At 47.4% G+C, this 18848-nt stretch overlaps 1 protein-coding gene across 9 annotated transcripts in view; it reads right to left on the bottom strand.

Annotated features, from left to right (window-relative positions):
• Positions 1-18848, bottom strand: part of NRDE2 (NRDE-2, necessary for RNA interference, domain containing) — a 61500-nt gene that overhangs the window by 36654 nt on the left and 5998 nt on the right. For all 9 annotated transcript variants that reach the window (XR_009864794.1, XR_009864796.1, XR_009864797.1 and 6 more), the window contains exons 2-4: positions 8682-8790; positions 6449-6673; positions 2966-3115 (exon numbers count right to left, since the gene is read on the bottom strand). Coding sequence is in view for 5 of the 9 variants with exons in the window: in XM_062181152.1 (XP_062037136.1) it covers positions 2966-3115; positions 6449-6673; positions 8682-8790 (484 nt within the window). In the remaining 4 variants the exon portion in view is untranslated. The remainder of the gene's footprint in view (positions 1-2965; positions 3116-6448; positions 6674-8681; positions 8791-18848) is intronic.

The raw sequence follows: 18848 nt of genomic DNA, 5'->3' as shown, positions 1-18848 counted from the left end.
CTGGAGAAGCAGAAGAAAACCACCCAAGACCTTGGGCCCCTGCACCCACGTGGCTTTGGATTGGCCCAGCTCTGGCCGTTGTGGCCATTTGGGAAGTGAACAAGCGGATGAAAGACCTCTCTCTCTCTCTGCCTCTAACTGCCTTTCAAATAAATAAATCTTAAAAACAAAACAACAACAAACACTTGGCTCCTCAATGGAAGCCAACTGTTTTATCTGTTTTATTTATATAATGATCTATTTCAAAAATGGAAAGAAGACTGAGCTGAAGTGCCAAGCAATTTTCTGAGGGTGATCTGACTCTGCAACATTCACACTATCAGAAACTAGCCCCTGTTGACCACACTTCTCCAATACACACCACGTCACTGTCACTGCTGGAGGCCCACACTAGCATGAGATACGCTTTTATACAAAGCCAAAGCCGGGCCCTGAAACTTCTACCTGCTAATCTTACAAGTCACAAAGCACTCTGTCACTCTGCCTTTCCAAGGACAGTCCAACAAGGCTTAAACACATCCTCACATCTGGCACCCCAGGGTCCTGCCACCCTCCTGAGCCCTCGGTTTATCAGTGTCCCTCGTGAAGTGTGAAAGCTCAGTCCCTGACACAACGTCTGCACTGTCCTCGACCACCTCCCAGTGCCATGGGCTAAAGACCATGCTAGGCCTGGACACAATAGTGATACAGCTATTAACACAGATGGACCTCACCCCAACGCACTAAGTTACCGGGACGCACAGCCATGCCACGCTCTGTAACAGCACGATCTCTGCGGTTTAATACAGTTGTCTCTAAGTGCACTCTTGTAAGGCCTCAGCCATTCATTAGCAGAAGCTTAGAAGCCATTCTTTGTTAATTTTTTTTTCTTTCTGACCTACTAATAATAACCCTTAATATCTGCACACCAATTTCCAACTCCTTACCAAATATCTCTGACATCTGAGGATACAGCAGGCAAGAATCAGTCCTCTCAACTTACAATGGAGAAACAAGACTCAGGTTCTGGGGAACCTGCCTGGGATTACAGCGCTAAGAAGCTGCAAAGTCCCAGCAAGAACCCGAGTCCTCTGCTCCAGGTCTAGACGATGCCTTTCCACACCACCTGTCTCAGCTGTTCTTGTGGAGCATGAAAGAACATGTGAGGGCAGAGAAACAGGTTCAAGTCCCAAGCCTGCTACTTCCTGGCTGCGAGACCCCGAGCAGTAAGCTATTTAACTCTGAGATCCCTCTTCCTTACTGTAAAGCCAGAGTGCTGTGCTCATGCTCACGGAGCAGCTGTGAGGATCAGACAGCGTGATGGCAGGGAAAGAATGAGCACGGGACCACGATATGCCTGCACACCCCAGCCGAGTTTGCTGGCTTCCCCATCTTTCACTGGGCACCCCCCATATCTGTGGCACTGGACAGTGGTGGCACAGGAGTACTGAACAAGTTAAGAATATATGAAGGGGCCAGCGCTGTGGCGCAGTGGGTTGATCCTCCACCTGCAGTGCCAGCATCCCATTGGGCTGCCGGTTCCAGTCCCAGCTGCTCTTCTTCTTCTTCTTCTTTTTTTTTGAAAGGCAGAGTGGATAGTGTGTGTGTGTGTGTGTGTGTGTGTGTGTGTGAGAGAGAGAGAGAGAGAGAGAGAGAGAGAGAGAGAAAGGTCTTCCTTTCTGCCGTTAGTTCACCCTCCAATGGCCGCTGAGGCCGGCGCATCTCAACTGATCCAAAGCCAGGAGCCAGGGGCTTCTCCTGGTCTCCCATCCGGGTGCAGGGCCCAAGGACTTGGGCCATCCTCCACTGCCTTCCCGGGCCATAGCAGAGAGCTGGCCTGGAAGAGGGGCAACCGGGATAGAATCTGGCACTCCAACCGGGACTAGAACCCGGTGTGCTGGCACCGCAAGGCAGAGGATTAGCCTGTTAAGCCACGGCGCCGTCCTGCTCTTTTTCTGATCCAGCTCTCTGCTATGGCCCAAGTCCTTGGGCCCTGCACCCGTGTGGGAGACCTGGAAGAAGCTCCTGGCTCCTGGCTTCGGATGGGCACAGCTCAGGCCATTGTGGCCATTTGGGGAGTAGCAGAATGAAGACCTCTCTCTCTGCCTCTCCTTCTTCTCTCTCTGTGTGTAACTGACTTTCAAATAAATAAATCTTTTTTAAAAAAGTAAAAAAAATTTTGTTTAAAACTTTCAGTTATTTGAAAGGCAGAATGATGGGCACACAGACACTGTGTGTGTTAGAAACAGACTAAGAGAATTTCCCATGCACTGACTCACTCCCAAATGGCTACAACAGCCAGCACTGGGCCAGGCTGAAGCGGAACTCAACCCAAGGGTCTAAGGTGGGTGGCAAGGACCCAGGTAGTTTAGCCATCCCCTGCTGCCTCCGAGGGCACCATAAGCAGGAAGGTAGAACAGGGAGTGCAGCCACACTCCATCACGAGACGTTGGTGTTGTAAGCATATCTTAACCACTAGGCCAAACCCCTGACCCTCAAATATTTTTGACTGACAGATCAGAAAACTTCAAACACATTACTGAAGCAAATACCTTCACTTATTTTTATAATTATCTGATCACGTGTGCTATAAACATTTTTGAAAAAGTCATTACCATTAAATCTCATTTGTTAAGGACACACGTGGAAGGCAGTTAAATAAAAGGCCCCCATCACTTTGTAAAACAGCATACAGATTAGACATTTCTATCACAATGAATTAATCTAAAAATACCTTGTAATAGTTAAATCAACAAATGTTGAATGTGTGCCATGCCAGGCACTAGGCCAAGCACTAGCACTAAGGCCTCCCATGCCCTCAGGTGTAAGCTCTCATTTCCCAACACGACATGAGAACTGTGCCTCAAAAACTCAGTAATCCATGAAGCCCAACAGAACCTACCCACGAGAGACAGGCAGGCAGTCAGTGCTGAGAGTTCTGAGGAGAAAGAACGTCACCAGCGAAATGAGGGGACGTGACGGATACCTTGCTATATCGCCGCGGTAGAGAGACTTATACTCCCAGTTGGCAGGATCAGGCTTCTTATCTGTTCTGAAGGTTTCTCCACTCACAGCCTGGACATCCTCAAGCCAAACAAGGCGACGTCCAGTCTCCGCAGCAGAGTTACTTCCTGGACTGTGGGACACGAGAGAGTGAAGAAAGAAAAGGGACACATACTTCAGAAACCTCTCAGTGAGACATGTGGCATTTTCAGAAATACGCAAGCTGAACGTTCACACCACTCATGCAGGGAACACCTAAGCCCGCAGAATGCGCACCTGCCAGAGAGAGGGGAAGGCAACTCTGGCTCTGGGAAGAGTTTTCCAAAGCAGGCAGAGCCCATCACCACAAGTGACACTTTGCACAAGGGATTTTTCTAAGACACACTCCTGCTCCGAGGCACCAGCGTGCTAAGCAGAGGGAACTACCACACCTTCAAAGGTGAAAAACCACTGACCCCAAGGTCGGCCATCTTTCCTTCACCTAACTCACCTCAAAGTGCTCATTTTATTCCAACTGAAAACCAAGAGCCACTGCTCTGAATGGTTCAGGCTCCTGCGTAAGCTGAGCTGGTCCCAGTCTCACTGTGAGTCTGGGCTCTGTGCCCCATGTTTTGCCACACCTGGCTAGCATGCAGGAAGGGAACGGGCTGCATCCACGGCAGGTTGAGACCCACTCCACAGACACACAGGGAACCGCCTGCCTAGGAGTCATGTGAGAGGAAGAGCATTTTCCGGCATCCAGCATCTTTCTTCCTCTAAAGAAAATCAGTTTCCAATGTTGCTGACACAAGAAGCTGCCAAGGCCACAAGAACAGCTCTGCACCGTCGTTCAATCCTTGCTTTTTAGCTCAGCCCAGATACAAAGATCCCCAGGCTTCCAAATCATTCTGGCAGCAAGTACAAGGCAATGGCAGTTCAGGGACCCAAAGCAGTTACTAATAAGTACGTCAGGCAGTGAGCCTCAGGCTACAACACACGGTGATTTTAACACGCTCACCTTCAGAACAACTGTGGAGGGTTTTCTGTCCACCAAACCTTAGGGCCCCATGAAAGGTGGGAGGGAGAGCCCACTAGAAACACAACGATGGGACCAGCATTGTGGCACAGCAGGTTAGGCATCCACCTGCAGTGCCAGCATCCCATATGGGCGCCAGTTCAAGACCCAACTGTTCTACTCCCGATCCAGCTCCCTAATGCACCTGGAAAAGCAGCGGAAGGTGGCCCAAGTGTTTGGGCCCCTGCACCCACGTGGGAGACCTGGAAGAAGCTCCTGGTTCCTGGCTTCAGCCTGGTCCAGCCCTCGCTGTTGCAGCCTTTGTGGAGTGAACCAGCAGATAAAAGACCCCTCTCTCTCTTCTCCTCTTTGTAACTGTCTTCCAAACCCCCCCCCCCCAAAAAAAAAGAAAAATAAAGGCAACACAATAATGCATTCCAGAAAGAACTATAAAGGCAACTGTGAAAGAAAATAAAATGTGGGCCAGCTGCAGACCACCCCCGGGGTGGCTCTGGCTCTGGGGTCAGGTAACAGTGCTGGGCTGTACGAGAGAAAGCCTCTGCCACACCCAAGGGTGAAGAAAAGCTCAGCCTAAGAAGCGAAGGGAAGTCAGCAGCTTCAGTCTCCAGGAAGCTGTCCCTGTGGTGTGCCCACCTCCTCCCCTGGGAACGCACCGCCCTGATGTGCCCACCTCCTCCCCTGGGAACGCACTGCCCTGACAGCACCAAAAGCCTCTCACGCAAGCGACTCCCTCAGTCCCTGTTTGGGGAAAAACAAGCGATTCTTCCAAAGCACCTTCCAGAAAGACTGTACAGTTAACAGCAAGAAAGTGAAGGAGCAACACTTAAAAATGCTATCTGGGCCACAAAACAAGCAAGAGGCTGTCAAAAGCCCCTCTGATCAGTTAAAGCGCAGGCTGCAATGAATTTTTTTCACGTTCTAATGGCAGTTCCTTTGTGGTCTGGGGAAATCCTTTAAAATCAAGTTCCTCAGGTAGAAAAAAGGACAAGTAACTGAAAGCTGAGTTTTCAGAAGATATAATTAAAGGAGCTTACTTGAAGACACACTAAGATAAATATTCATAATCTAGACATCCATTCATTCTTCAACAAAAACCCACAGAATACCACTTGAGGAGGCCTTGTGCAAGTGCTGGGCCACCGTGCTGAGTTAGCTAAGCCTGGCTCCTGTCCTCACATCCAGACACACATGGAATATTCACGGAACACACCCGGACATTCAGCCCAGTTGGACCCTTCCTCACTCCTTGGCTTTTTCTTCCTAAGGGCAAGCTTGCGTTGTGGGTATAGCACCCATGGTATACAGAGGTTCATGACCTGGCTTCCCGGAGCCACAGAGGCCTGCAACCGTCCCCACCGATGACGAAGACTTCCAGAAGACAGCAGTGCGTGCCTCTCTGGTTCCAGACTTGTCCCACACAGAGCTCTCCCTGACATCCATGGGACTTCCAAGCACATAACAAAGGAAACAATCTCTGAAGAGCTGCAAAAGTCTCAATGGCACTGATATTTTTAAAGTATGCCCTGGAAAAGTACTTGAATTTTCTCTCTTGTAAACCATATGAGCAAATAAAGTGAAATGAGCAGTGATCCAGGAGGTTTCACCACACACCACTCACTTGACGTGGAGGCAAAGCACTTGTCTATGCAGAGGCTGGTCAACAAGGCAGAGGGAGAGCTAGACTGAACACCTAAGCTGTGACCACTGTGTCCACTGACTTCAACATGCAACATGGACAGCAGAGTGACACATGGGAGAGACACAGACCCCAAGGAAAGAGTCTAAGCACCTTGGTCACGAGCTGTTCTACATCTTCAACACAGTGGTCCTGAACCATTATGCAACCAGAGGAGGAGAAGGGGGTGCTGAAACTGTGGCGCAGCAGGTAAAGCTGCCGCCCACAGTGCCTGCATCCCATATGGGTGCTGGTTCGAGTCCCGGCTGCTCCATTTCTGATCCAGCTCTCTGCTATGGCTGGGAAAGCAGTGGAAGAGGAGGAGAAGGGAAGCAAGGACTACCTCAGTGCTGCACTAACCTCTTCCAGCAAGAAGGTGTGCACACACACGGGCGCTGACAGGAGTGCTGAGTGGAAGACACACCAGAGATGCGAGACTTTCCTCTAGCTCTCTGACCAGGTGAAGGCCAGCAGCCCTCAGACACAGAAGCCCCAACCCCTTAACGCGTGACCCATCCACCTACCAAGTGGTACAGCTCCCGTCTCTGAAAACCCCCCAGACTTCTGATCTGAATCAGGTACCAACATAACCATTACGTTAGTAACATTTCACAGATACAGTCGTGTCCCTAATTTTTCCTTTTCTTCAGAAGCTGCCGTAGTGCTAGAGCCCTCTTGTGCCGGAATGGCTGAATAATCAAACACCTATCCTGGAGCAGCAATCACGGGAGAACGTCCAAGATTTACGCGTCACAGCGCCCAAGACTCCAACCCACCCTGGTTTCTCGGAGGCCCTCCTGCTGCCCCTGGAGGGCCCGTCCTCGGCAGAATCAGTGTTCGGCTCAGACTCACTGCTGCCAGACTGCCTGCGCCTTCTCTTTGTCTTCCTGTGATGCTGATGCTTCCTCTTCTTCTTCCTCTCTTTCTTCTTTTTTCTGCTCGTTTGGATGAGCTTCTGGTCGGTGTCACTTTCATCTGCAGGTTCTGATTTCAAAGAACTCCTGATTGAGAAAATCGACTTTAGTATTGTTTTTACAAGAGACACTCAGAAAATAACATGTAAGAAAGTAAACATGCTATAGGGAACGCTAAACTCTCACAGATTTACCGTTTGCCTACATGTGATATGGTGCCACCCAGAACTACGGTTCACCTTAGACTTAACAATTAGAACTAAGGGCACAACAAATGAAGAAATTCTGATTTTAATAGTTTCTAAATACATACTTTAATATGTACATGAGAGTACTTAAGAAGTCTGCAAAAATGGAACTAAAAAATAAATCTGGGGCTGGTACGAGGGCACAACAGGCTACGCTGCCACTCGGGATGCCCGCATTCCCCATCAGAGTGCCAGTCTGATTTCCAGCCCCTCTGCTTCCAAGCCCGCTTCCTGCTAGTGCCGTCTGGGAGGCAGCAGACAATAGGTCAAGTACCTGAGACCCTGCCACCCATGTAGGAGACCTAGTTGGAGCTTTGGGCTCCTGGCTTTGGCCTGGCCATCCTGGCTGTTGCAGACTTTTGGGGAATAAACCAGTGGATGGAAGATCAATATCTCTATTTCTAGCTCATGAACTTTCTCAAGATTTTGTATTCAACTTTAGGTGAAAGTAACTTACCAGCTGTTTTATCAAATATATTATTAGAAACAATTTTTTAAAACTAATTTATTTGAAAGGCAGAGTTATAGCGGTCAGGAGGATGGGGGAAGATCTTCTATCTGCTGGTTCACTCCCCAAATGGCCACAGCAGTGGGGACTGGGCCAGGCCAAAGCCAGGAGCCTAGAACTCTATCGGGTCTCCCATATGAATGGCAAAAGCCCAAGTATTTGGACCATCTTCCACTGCTTTCCCAGTTGCATTAGCAGGGAGGTGGATCGGAAGTGGAGAAGTCAGGACTCAAACCAGAGCTCATATGGAATACCAGCATCACATCGCAGGTAGAGGCTTAACCTGGTGTGCCACAATGGCAGCCCATCAGATACAGTATTTTTAAAGTAACCTCATAAAAGACTTATGTTCAATGCCATACATTATAGGCTAACATGTCCTTAGTGTAGCAGAAAGTTTTAATTATGGTCCCTGTCTTGAAAGCTGACAATGAGCACTTCTTCCTCATTACTGAAGTATCTGCAAACGTCCTCTTGGGCATCAACTAGTCTCCATTTCCAAAGGTTTCATGAACATTTCCGGTACAGGGTTTCACAGGATTTTCACCTATTTAGTCTATATCCGCGAGAGACTTTTTTTTTTTGACAGGCAGAGTGATAGTGAGAGAGAGAGAAACAGAGAGAAAGGTCTTCCTTTGCCATTGGTTCACCTTCCAATGGCCGCTGCGGCCGGCACATCTTGCTGATCCGAAGCCAGGAGCCAGGTGCTTCTCCTGGTCTCCCATGCGGGTGCAGGGCCCAAGCACTTGGGCCATCCTCCACTGCCTTCCCGGGCCACAGCAGAGAGCTGGCCTGGAAGAGGGGCAACCGGGATAGAATCCGGCACCCCAACCGGGACTAGAACCCGGTGTGCTGGCACCGCAAGGCGGAGGATTAGCCTGTTAAGCTACGGCGCCGGCCTGAGACATTTCTTAATTCCATGATTTACAAAAAATTCTTTCACAGCTGGGTGCAGATTATGCTTCCCCTGATGTGTTCATAGATCTTACCCCACATTATACAAGCTCCTTCTATTTCTACAGGAAAAAAAAAAAAAAAGCCAACTAAAGAAATACCTGAATTACAATATTCTAAGGGTCACTCACACAGTTAGTAAAGTTACTCACGAAGCACAATGAGGCCAATTCCCTCATGGCCTACTTAAAGGCACTAACTGTGACAGGTCCTCACGAGTGCAATGCAAAGGGACAGAGGCATGATGGGTAGAATGAGGTCTGGGAAAATGAAGTCAGATGAAGAGCTGATGGAGCTCTGCTAGCACAGGGTCTCTCAGGGGTGTCACCTCAGCCACTCTGGAGACAGGGATCCGGTGAATACCAACACCTGGTGAGAAGGCTACCTTGGCAGTGGTGCCCCTTCAGAAACCAGGGCCGTGGGCTCCTCAGTTTGGTGGCTCAGCGACGGCAGGCTTCCAACACAAAAGCTAGGGTTGCTCAGCCAGTCTAATTCTGCACATGCAAAAGGAACAAGAGATCAATGAAATTAGCTCAGTGTGACTTCTAAAGCAAGAAATCCATCCATCTTAGCAGGTGACATTCTAATTCACGGCCAATGTCAGTCGCTTTATTTATGAGACAGACAGTACACGTGTCAGAGCACCCCTACCTGCTGGTTCACTCCATAAATGCTCAAGAAGGTCAGGGTTGGGCTGGGACCAAGTAGGGAGCTAGAAACTCAACTCGCGTCTCCAATGTGAGTGACAGGAACCCAATTATTTGAGCCATCACCACTGCCTCCCAGAATCTGCTTTAGTAAGAAGGTGGAGGCAGGAGCCAGTATCAGGTACTGACCCAGGTACTACATGATGGGACACTGGCATTTTAACTGCCAGACTAAGCATTCGCCGCAGGGGACATTTTGAACGGCCCACAAAAGCCCAGTGGAATCCATGAAATCTGTGTTTCACAGAGCATGGCCCGTTTTAACACACTGTAAAATATTTAAGAGTGAAATCGTTTTGTGGTAAATCAGGCTGCAGCTTAAGCAAAAGTCATTCTAACAAGCACAGCCCAAAAGGCAACAAGGCTTTACATATTCCCCTGACACGGGCTCATGAGCACGAATGTTCCAAAGCATTCCGTTCCAATGACTTCAAATCTGATTCAGATAATTCCTAAGTTAAAAAGTCAAACCATGCATAAAAGCCGCTGTGACAGAAGATTAGGATCTTTTAAAAAATATCCCAGGGGTCAGTGCTATGGCACAGCGGGTTAGCCACATCCTGGGATGCTGGTATCCATGTGAGCACTGGGGGTACCACTTCTTACCCAGCTTCCTGCTAACACACCTGGGAAGCAGTGGAGGACAGCCCGAGTGCTTGGGCCCCTGCCACCCATGTGGGAGACCTGGATGAAACTCCTGGCTCTTGGCTTCGGCCTAGCCTAACCCTGGCCATTGTGACCATGTGGAGAGTGAACTCTGTCTCTCCTCTGTCACTCCGTCTTTCAAAGAAATAAACAATAATACATCTGATTTTAGTTAAACAGAATCCTGGAGAAAGTTGTCAGATTAAAGATGCTTTATTAAACAAATTGCAGAGTCCTTTTCAAAAATTACTTTATCCTCATATAATTTACAGTGCTTGACAGAATCAAATATGCTTAGACAACTGTGTCGATAATAAGCAAAATGCAACATATTACAGGGAAGACCAGCAAGATACCAAACGCCTAGGGTTTAAGAGAGAGGATCTAACTGCTGACAGATATTTGGTTCTTGTGGGTTGGCAAACAGACTGTGGCTGGAACTTGCCTGGACACTGGTACTGTGTCACATACACAGCTCTGAAGGAAGAAAGGTGGAACCAAGAAGCCACTTCAGAACCACTGCTTAATAAATGGGCAGCTACCTGGGATAACTGCAGCAGGTACAACCTTTCCAAGGAACTGAACACAAAAGAACATAATGAATTAGCACTGAATGCTTTTTGCTAAAATACAACTCTATTTCTTCCTCACTAGTGAAAATACTTCAATTCTACCCTGGATAGAGGAAAGAAAGACTTTCACGAGTAGGCTTAAACTTTAAAATCAATTCTGAATTATAATTGGATAAGATATCCAAGTTCTACATTCATTCCTCATTCTGCTGTCACAAAATAGCACGAACTCAGAGGTAAGTGAGATATCTAGATATCTAGAGATAACTTAAAAACAACATTTCTAGGGACAACTGTGTAAGTAAATTACCATAAATATAAGGGAAGATGTTTGTTCCTTTCAAAAGAATAAACCAACCTCCTCATTCTGATCAAAACCCTATTTTCTGACAAAGAGTCTAAGAATACAAACTTATTTGTGCAAAAGCAGCAGCAAGTGAGACAGTGACTACGAGCAAAGTGCAGCCTGCTATGGGAGGGCACCTGCGGTTAACCTGAAAAGGCTCAAGAACTCCAACAGCGTGGAAGAAACTACCAAACCTCAACGCTGCAACAGCACAGGGCGCTTCTAACACAGGCTCTGGAGTCAGCAGAGCTGGAGCTCAAATTAACTGTGCGACAAAACACTGGACCTCACGGAGGTTTTTGTTTTTCATTCAGGATTTTTTCCTGCAAGACTCAGGTACTATTGCAGGTGCTGGGAATACACAAGAACAAGACAAACCCAACACTATGCTCACAGAGCTGAGAGACTGGCAGCCACTTGGATGCAATGTGGCAACAATCAAGATAAAGAACAAGTCCAGGGTCTAACAAAGCCATGACTAGGTCCCCTAATTCACCAAGGCATGGATCAGGAAACCTGCTGGGAGAACAACTCCGCTAAAATCCCACGACTGAGGAGGAAAGCAATCATGCTGCTAGGACACACACAGGCAGAGAGCACTGGCCTGCGCAAAGGCCCGAAACACAGAAAGCCTGACACTCGGGGAGACAGCAGTGACTGTGGCTGGGCCACTGGGGCTGAGATGCAGAAGGTGCCCATGGAGCTAGTCAGATGGAGCCCTAAACTCCTCAGAGACTTTGGGTTTACACTGAAAGGAAAGGGCAGTTGGTCCAAGAGTTCTGAATAAGAGTGACAAAGTCAGTCATCACGCTCAAAACACCAGTAGCAAAGCCGTGTTCAAGGGCATGTAATTTGAAGTCAGACTGCCTGTGGCTCTGTGACTTAAAGGCAAGCCATATGACCCCCAGCAAACTACCTACCTGCTCCATACCTCCATTGCTCCTCTGTAAAAATGCAAGGAGCAGAACCAATGTCATTCAACTGATACAAAGACTCAATGAGTTAATAATTGCAAATCACTTAGCCCAGTGAATGGAATACAATGTTTTAATTTATCTTTTTTGATTTCAAAACAATTTTTTACATTTATTTATTTATTTGAAAGAAAGTTACAGAGAGAAAGGGAGAGAAGGAGAAAGAGACCTTTCATCCACTGGTTTGCTACCCAAATGGCTGCAACAGCCAAGGCTGGGCCAGGCCAAAGCCAGGTCTCTCATGTGAGTGAGGGGCCCAAACACTTGGGCCATCTTTTGCTTTCCTAGGTACATTAGCAGAGAGCTAGATCAGAAGTGGAACAGCTGGGACACAAACCCAGTGCCCATACGGGATGCTGGCATTGCAGGCTGTAACCCACTACACCACAACGTTGACCCCCTTTAAAGTTCTTGCTACAGGGACCAGCACTGTGGCATAACAGGTAAAGTTACTGCCTGCAGTGCCAACATCCCACATGGGCACTGGTTCCAGTCCCAGCTGCTCCACTTCTGATCCAGCTCTCTGCTATGACCTAGGAAAGCAGCAGAAGATGAACCAAGCCCTTGGGCCCCTGCACCCACATAGGAGACCCGGAAGAATTTCCTGACTCCTGGCTTCAGATAAGCCCAGCTCTGGCCACTGCGGCCATTTGGAGAGTGAACCAGCAAATGGAAGATCTCTCTCTCTCTGCCTCTGCCTCCCTGTAACTCTGCCTTTGAAATAAATAAATAAATGTTTATTAAAAAAAAAAAAAAAACATACTTGCTACAGTGTGGAGAGAGCTCCAGGAGTAAAGATAGGGCTAAAGACAAGGATATCATTTTGGGAGGCTGTTATAATCCAGGGTATGACAATGATTACGGGGTGGTACTGAGAGCAGAGAGAACCTAATGAACCTCAGAGCTGTTGGTAAGGACCAGACAGAGAACTCAAACTGGGGACCTGGGAGGCAGGGCTCGTGTCTAAGTTTTGGTTTGGGTTAACAGTGGTGCCATTTTCTGATACAGAGAGAAAGAAAAGTAGCGTCAGGGAGGAAAATTGGGCTTATTTTCTCCCCCCAAATATGGGAATGCACCTGCTTCATGTTATTACAAAGGTAAATGAACTGATAGGCCACCTTCCATTCCAACCCTGTCCAAATAGTTGACTCCCAAGCAACACTGTTTTAGGCACACAATCATAACAGTCTGACGGCAGAAAAAATATCCCAGCACTTAAGAGCTCTCACCACAATGAATGCACTATACCTGTCTGGCAATACCACAGGTCAACAGTGAGGTGTTCTGGGTTTTTTTGTTTATTTGTTTGTTTTGTTTTGTTTTTGACAGGCAGAGTTAGACAGTGAGAGAGAGAGAGAGACAGAGAGAAAGAGAGAAAGGTCTTCCTTTTGCCTTTGGTTCACCCTCCAATGGCCGCCACATCGCGCTGATCCAAAGCCAGGAGCCAGGTGCTTCTCCTGGTCTCCCATGCGGGTGCAGGGCCCAAGCACTTGGGCCATCCTCCACTGCACTCCCGGGCCATAGCAGAGAGCTGGCCTGGAAGAGGGGCAACTGGGACAGAATCCGGAGCCCCGACTGGGACTAGAACCCGGTGTGCTGGCGCCGCAAGCGGAGGATTAGCCTATTGAGCCACGGCGCCAGTCAACAGTGAGCTTTTAAATGTTCCTGATTGTTGAGGCCAGTGCTGTGGCATGGCGGGTAAAGCTGCCACCTGCATGGCGATATCCCATATGGGTGCTGGTTTGAGTCTGGACTGCTCCACTTCTGATCCAGCTAGCTCCCTGCTATGGCCTGGGAAAGCAGAAAATGGCCCAAGTGCTTGGGCCTCTACACCCATGTGGGAGACCTGGAGGAAGCTCCGGGCTTTGGATCAGCACAGCTCCAGGCACTGCGGCCATTTGGGGAATAAACCAGCAGATGGAAGACCTCTCTCGGCCTCTGCCTCTCAAATAAATAAATCTTAAAAAAAAAAAAAGCATTGCTGAATGTGTAGCCCCTGCAGATTCCTTATCGAATGAGAGAATGGGATGCCTGCTTAAGTCCTGGCCTAACCCCCAACGGTGCAGTGAGAGCAGGGTCCTTCTCATTCTCCCTTTAGGTGTTGCCGGACTCTCCTGTCCAGGAGTTCAGTGTTTTCTTAATTGAAATTCTGCACCCACTACCACTATCAGTTTTTTTTAAAATAACTTTTTACATTTACTAGAGGAAACACAGAGAGAATCTCAATCTAGGAGCCTAGACGGAGACAGGACCAACATGGGTCAGGACAGAGATAGGGAGGATGAGAGACCCCTTCTTTCTGTACCCCCTACTCGAACCAAGACTCCCCCCTCCAGAGGACTCCTCCACGAGAGAAAAGGTGGAGGCTTCTCCCCGGAACCTCCTCGAGAAAAATGGGCAGGAGGACAAGGCACTCCCCCTAAGTGGGAAGAATATCACCACATAAATCAGGATTTCCCTGTGATAGTGGACGCGCAGGGCAACCGGGGATGGACCCCCCTGGACCATAAATTGTTGAAGGAATTACAACAATCAGTACAATTACATGGACCACATGCTCACTTTACTAAAGCAGTCCTAGATAACATAGGCACCAATGGACTAGTCCCAGAGGACTGGAGGAACCTAGCTAAGGCAGTGCTTGGTGGGGGAGACATCCTCCTCTGGTCCACCGCTTACAGAGAGCTCGCGAGGGCTCAGGCCCATGCTAACGCTAGGAACAGTCAGCCAGGCTGAACAAGGATATGCTAAATGGGGAAGGAGCTTTTAATGACAAACAGGCTCAGGCTGGTTGCCCCAATGAGGTTTTGATGCAAGTGAGAGAACTAGCCTGGAGGGCATGAAGGCCATTCCAAGGAACGGGCTAGGACAAAGATGTTTTAAGTGTGGAAAAGATCACATGAAAAGGGAATGCACAGAACAGACAATCGGGACACCAACCAGCACTGTGCCCTCTGCGGTAAAGGCAACCATTGGGCAAATGAGTGCTATTCTAAGCAAGATAAGGCAGGCAATTCGTTTCTATCGCCCACCAGATCAAGTGGCCAGAATAGTACACTCCAAAAATGGGTGGCGGGCCCCCACACCCAGGAGCCCGAAAATTCAATGGGTGAAAGGACAAACCATGGGAGGAGTAGGACCGTCTCAAAAGGACCGGCAAGCATTTACTGCACAGAGCTACGAGCCACCAACTGTTTAGTATTAACACCTCAAATAGGAATCCAGGCAATAAATGTGGAACCTCGGGAGCCCATGGACGAAATCAACGGTTTAGGCGTTACCATAGGAAGGGCTACAAACTCATTAACGGGGCTTATTCAGTTGCCTTGCTCAAAGCTCAAAGTAATGTTCCAATCTACTAAGGGGATAGTGCAGCTGTTGCCATTGCAGCCCATTGCTCAGCTGCTAATAATAAGCCCTGTAAAGGATACTAGAGGTAATCAAGGAAAGCATTTTGCAGCCCTCACTATGACTCTTGACTATGGACTCTTATTATCAAAGGAAAGGCAATCAAGGGGCTGTTAGAGAACGGGGGCAGATGTTAGTATTATCTCCAAACAAGACTGGCCTCCTTCATGGCCCCTCCAGGAAGGAGATAACACCTTGGTAGGATTAGGCACCGCTGTTGTCCTCCAGAAGCACGCAAGTGCTAGATTGGAAAGATCAAGAAGGCACCACAGGCAAAGTACAACCTTACGTGTGTGCTATCCCTGTAACTTTATGGGGGAAGGATGTCTTAGAGCAATTTCATTTGCAGACCTGTTGGCAGCTGCAAGAAGACACCCTAGAAAGAGCGTTTACCATGCTAACCTCATGCTTGCAGACGGCGGGGTTACAAATTGCACCAGAGAAGATTCAAAAGGGCCCCATCAGTACCTAGGACTAAGGTTAACACCAACCACTATGGCTCCTTTAGATTTTGTTATATCCACCACAGGACTTAAGACCTTAAATGACTTCCAAAAATTATGTGGTAACTTAAATTGGATACGGCCTTATTGTAAATTAACCACTGATGAAATGAGCCCATTGCTTTTAACATTTTGGAAGGCGATTCACAGCTTGCCTCACCTCGTATGCTGACCCCAGGGGCAGTTGCAATCTTACAGAAGGTTGAAGAACGCCTTAATCACACAGATGCAAAGACGCCAGAGCAGTTTGCATGTGTCGGTGGACACGTTCTCTGGAATTGTGTCAACCACGGCTCTTAACAAAGAAGGAACTCAACAGGTTATTCAACACTGTCTACAGTCCTTTGCCACTTGGGGGGTGCCCAAAATTATCAAAACAGATAACGGGCTGGTGTACACTTCGGCCCGTTTATGCCGAATTCTTTTAAGAATGTAGCAAAAACACGTTACAGGTGTGCCCTACAATCCCCAAGGGCAGGCAATAATTGAACACTCACCTGTACTTAAAAACTTTAATAAACAAAAAGGGGGAATAGAATATGTGGTAGCTAATTGCGATGCATTGGCTATAGCTCTATACTAGCTTTTTGAATAGGAAAAAGTGTGGCAAAACTTAAGTTCATGGGGTGTTTAGTGATGTACTTGCAGTATTGTTTGAAGAATTGTTTTGTCTTAAGGAAAAGATGTTGCACGTGATTTGTACTGCAGCAAATTGGCAAAGTGACCTGAGTTGGTTATATTTGAAGGTATTTTGAAAGTTATGTTCAAGGCTAAACTTAAGCTTTGTGTAATGTAAATAAGAATGTTTTTGTATTAGTTTTTTCCTTTGTAAATGGCATTAACATTGTTACTTGAGGTCTTGCTTAATCACTTTTGTTGTCCTGAGGACTTGAATTTCAAATTTCCTTACAATTTTCATACAAAAATCATAAGTATCTGTAGTGGTCCGACAGGCTATGCTTGCTATGTATCGCTCTGACCCTCAACAACAGATATGGCTTAGCATGATGAAGCGATAGACAGGCACGACTCTGCGCCATAAATAAAAAAGGGGGAGCTGTGGGGAACTGCAGGCTGGCCACCTGTGAGAACCTCCTCATCTACATGGTTTGCAGCAATCGGTCGACCACAAGTCCTACGAAAACAGCCAGGTGAAGCACATGAAACAGAATGGACTCTGCATAAACAACTAGGAAGAACCAGGTGAAACAGATGAACTCTCGACCTGAGGCTATACTCGCCCTTTCATCTGATTGGACGATATCAGCATAAAGGGACATTGGGATCTGTGAGGGCTGGCGCGGCCCCTCTTTTCTCCTCTCCCCGCTTTCCTTCTCTCCCCACAAGTAAAAGGTTCTTGAGAACCGATAAAAAAAAAAAAACTTTTTACAGCATAAGGAAAAAGTACAGTGCTTCTATTTATAATAGCACAAAACTGGAAACAGTCCAAATGTCCTTAACAGGGGACTGGTTGAATAAAGTATGCAATATTCACAAGATGGAGTTCTGAGCGCCAGTAAAAAGAATGTGCAAGACCCTGTACTGCGCTCTGAGGGTGATCTCCATATTTGAAGTAAGATACAGAATAGCAGACATTTCTAGCCAGCACCAGGAGAGTAATGGTTAGAGCAGGGGTGGGAACCTTTCTTTCTGCCAAGGGCCTTGTGGATACTGAAAACACTATTTGCAGGCCATACAAAATTATCAACTTAAAAATCAGCCTGGGTGGCTGGCGCCATGGCTCAATAGGCTAATCCTCCGCCTACGGTGCCGGCACACCGGGTTCTAGTCCCGGTTGGGGCGCCGGATTCTATCCCGGTTGCCCCTCTTCCAGGCCAGCTCTCTGCTATGGTCCAGGAGTGCAGTGGAGGATGGCCCAAGTGCTTGGGCCCTGCACCCGTGTGGGAGACCAGGAGAAGCACCTGGCTCCTGGCTTCAGATCAGCGTGGCAGCCATTGGAGGGTGAACCAACGGCAAAGGAAGACCTTTCTCTCTGTCTCTCTCACTATCCACTCTGCCTGTCAAAAAAAAAAAAATCAGCCTGGGGCTGGTGCTGTGGCATAGGGTGTAAAGGCTGCCGCCTGCAGTGCTGGCATCCCACATGGGTGCCAGTTCGAATCCTGGCTGCTCCATTTCTGACCCAGCTCCCTGCTATGGCCTGGGAAAGCAGAAGATGGTCCAAGTCCTTGGGCTCCTGCACACACGTGGGAGACCCAGAGGAAGCTCCTGGATCCTGGCACAGCTCTGGCCGTTGTGGTCATCTGGGGAGTGCACCAGCAGATAGAAGACCTCTCTCTCTGCCTGTGCCTCTCTATAACTCTGCCCTTCAAATAAATAAATCTTTTGAAAAAATTAGGCTGCCTTAGATTTATTGCATCTCAAGTCCTGACTGTGGCTACCTTGGCAGGGCCCAACCCAATGATTTCGTGAACCTTATATGCAGGCCAGAAGTTCCCCACACCTCTTAGTTACAGGAACAGAGATGAAGTCTGCTTGGTTTTTCCCTGAATATAACTTATTTATATTTTTAATTTTAGAACTACATAAATATTTTACATCATTATAAAACAAGATCTAAAAGGGAAAAGCAATCTCTAAAACCTCAAAACAAATGAAACCAAATATACCAAACTGTACATCAAATTAGTGAGCATACCAATATATTAAGTGATCTTAAAACATAGTGATTAAAAAACAAACAATGATTTGAGGGGCTGGCACTGTTGCATAGTAGGTTAAGCCTCCACCTGCAGAGACAGCATCCCATATGGGCTCCAGTTCATGTCCTGGCTACTATACTTCTGATCCAGCTCTCTGCTATGGCCTGGGAAAGCAATGAAAGATGGCCCAAGTGCTTGGGCCCCCGCACCCGTGTGGGAGACCTGGAAGAAGCTCCTGGCTCCTAGCTTTGGATTGGTGCAGCTCTGGCCATTGTGGCCAATTGGGGAGTGACTGAACAGATGGAAGATTTTCTCGCTCTCTGTCTCTGTAACTCTACCTCTCTAATAAGTAAATAATCTTAAAAAAAAAAAAAAAGATTTGACTGTATATCCATTATGGGATATGCCCTAAGAACAGAATTTCAAAAATCTATTATTCATCTTAGTTATTATTTTATTTAATAATTATTAAAAATTATTACATTAGTAGTAATATTAATACTGTTATTTTGAACACTTAATCATGTTACAGCACTAGGAATAGATTTTCAGCATAAAGAAAGTTAAATCAATGAAGTAAAAACTTCACAATCTTAAATTTGACTTGGAAATATCAGTGTGAATGCATAATATATTTTTTTCTTCCTGGTCTATCTACTGAAAAAGTATAGAGGTAATGACAACCCTGTAGCAATGATACCCCCAAAAGCCAGCCTGTGGTTTTAACATACCTATTC

This window comes from Lepus europaeus, chromosome 22 (genome assembly GCF_033115175.1).
Source record: "Lepus europaeus isolate LE1 chromosome 22, mLepTim1.pri, whole genome shotgun sequence".
Lineage (NCBI taxonomy): Eukaryota > Metazoa > Chordata > Mammalia > Lagomorpha > Leporidae > Lepus > Lepus europaeus.
The sequence above is the reverse complement of the archived record's forward strand: the minus strand, read 5'-3'. Positions and strand labels throughout refer to the sequence as shown.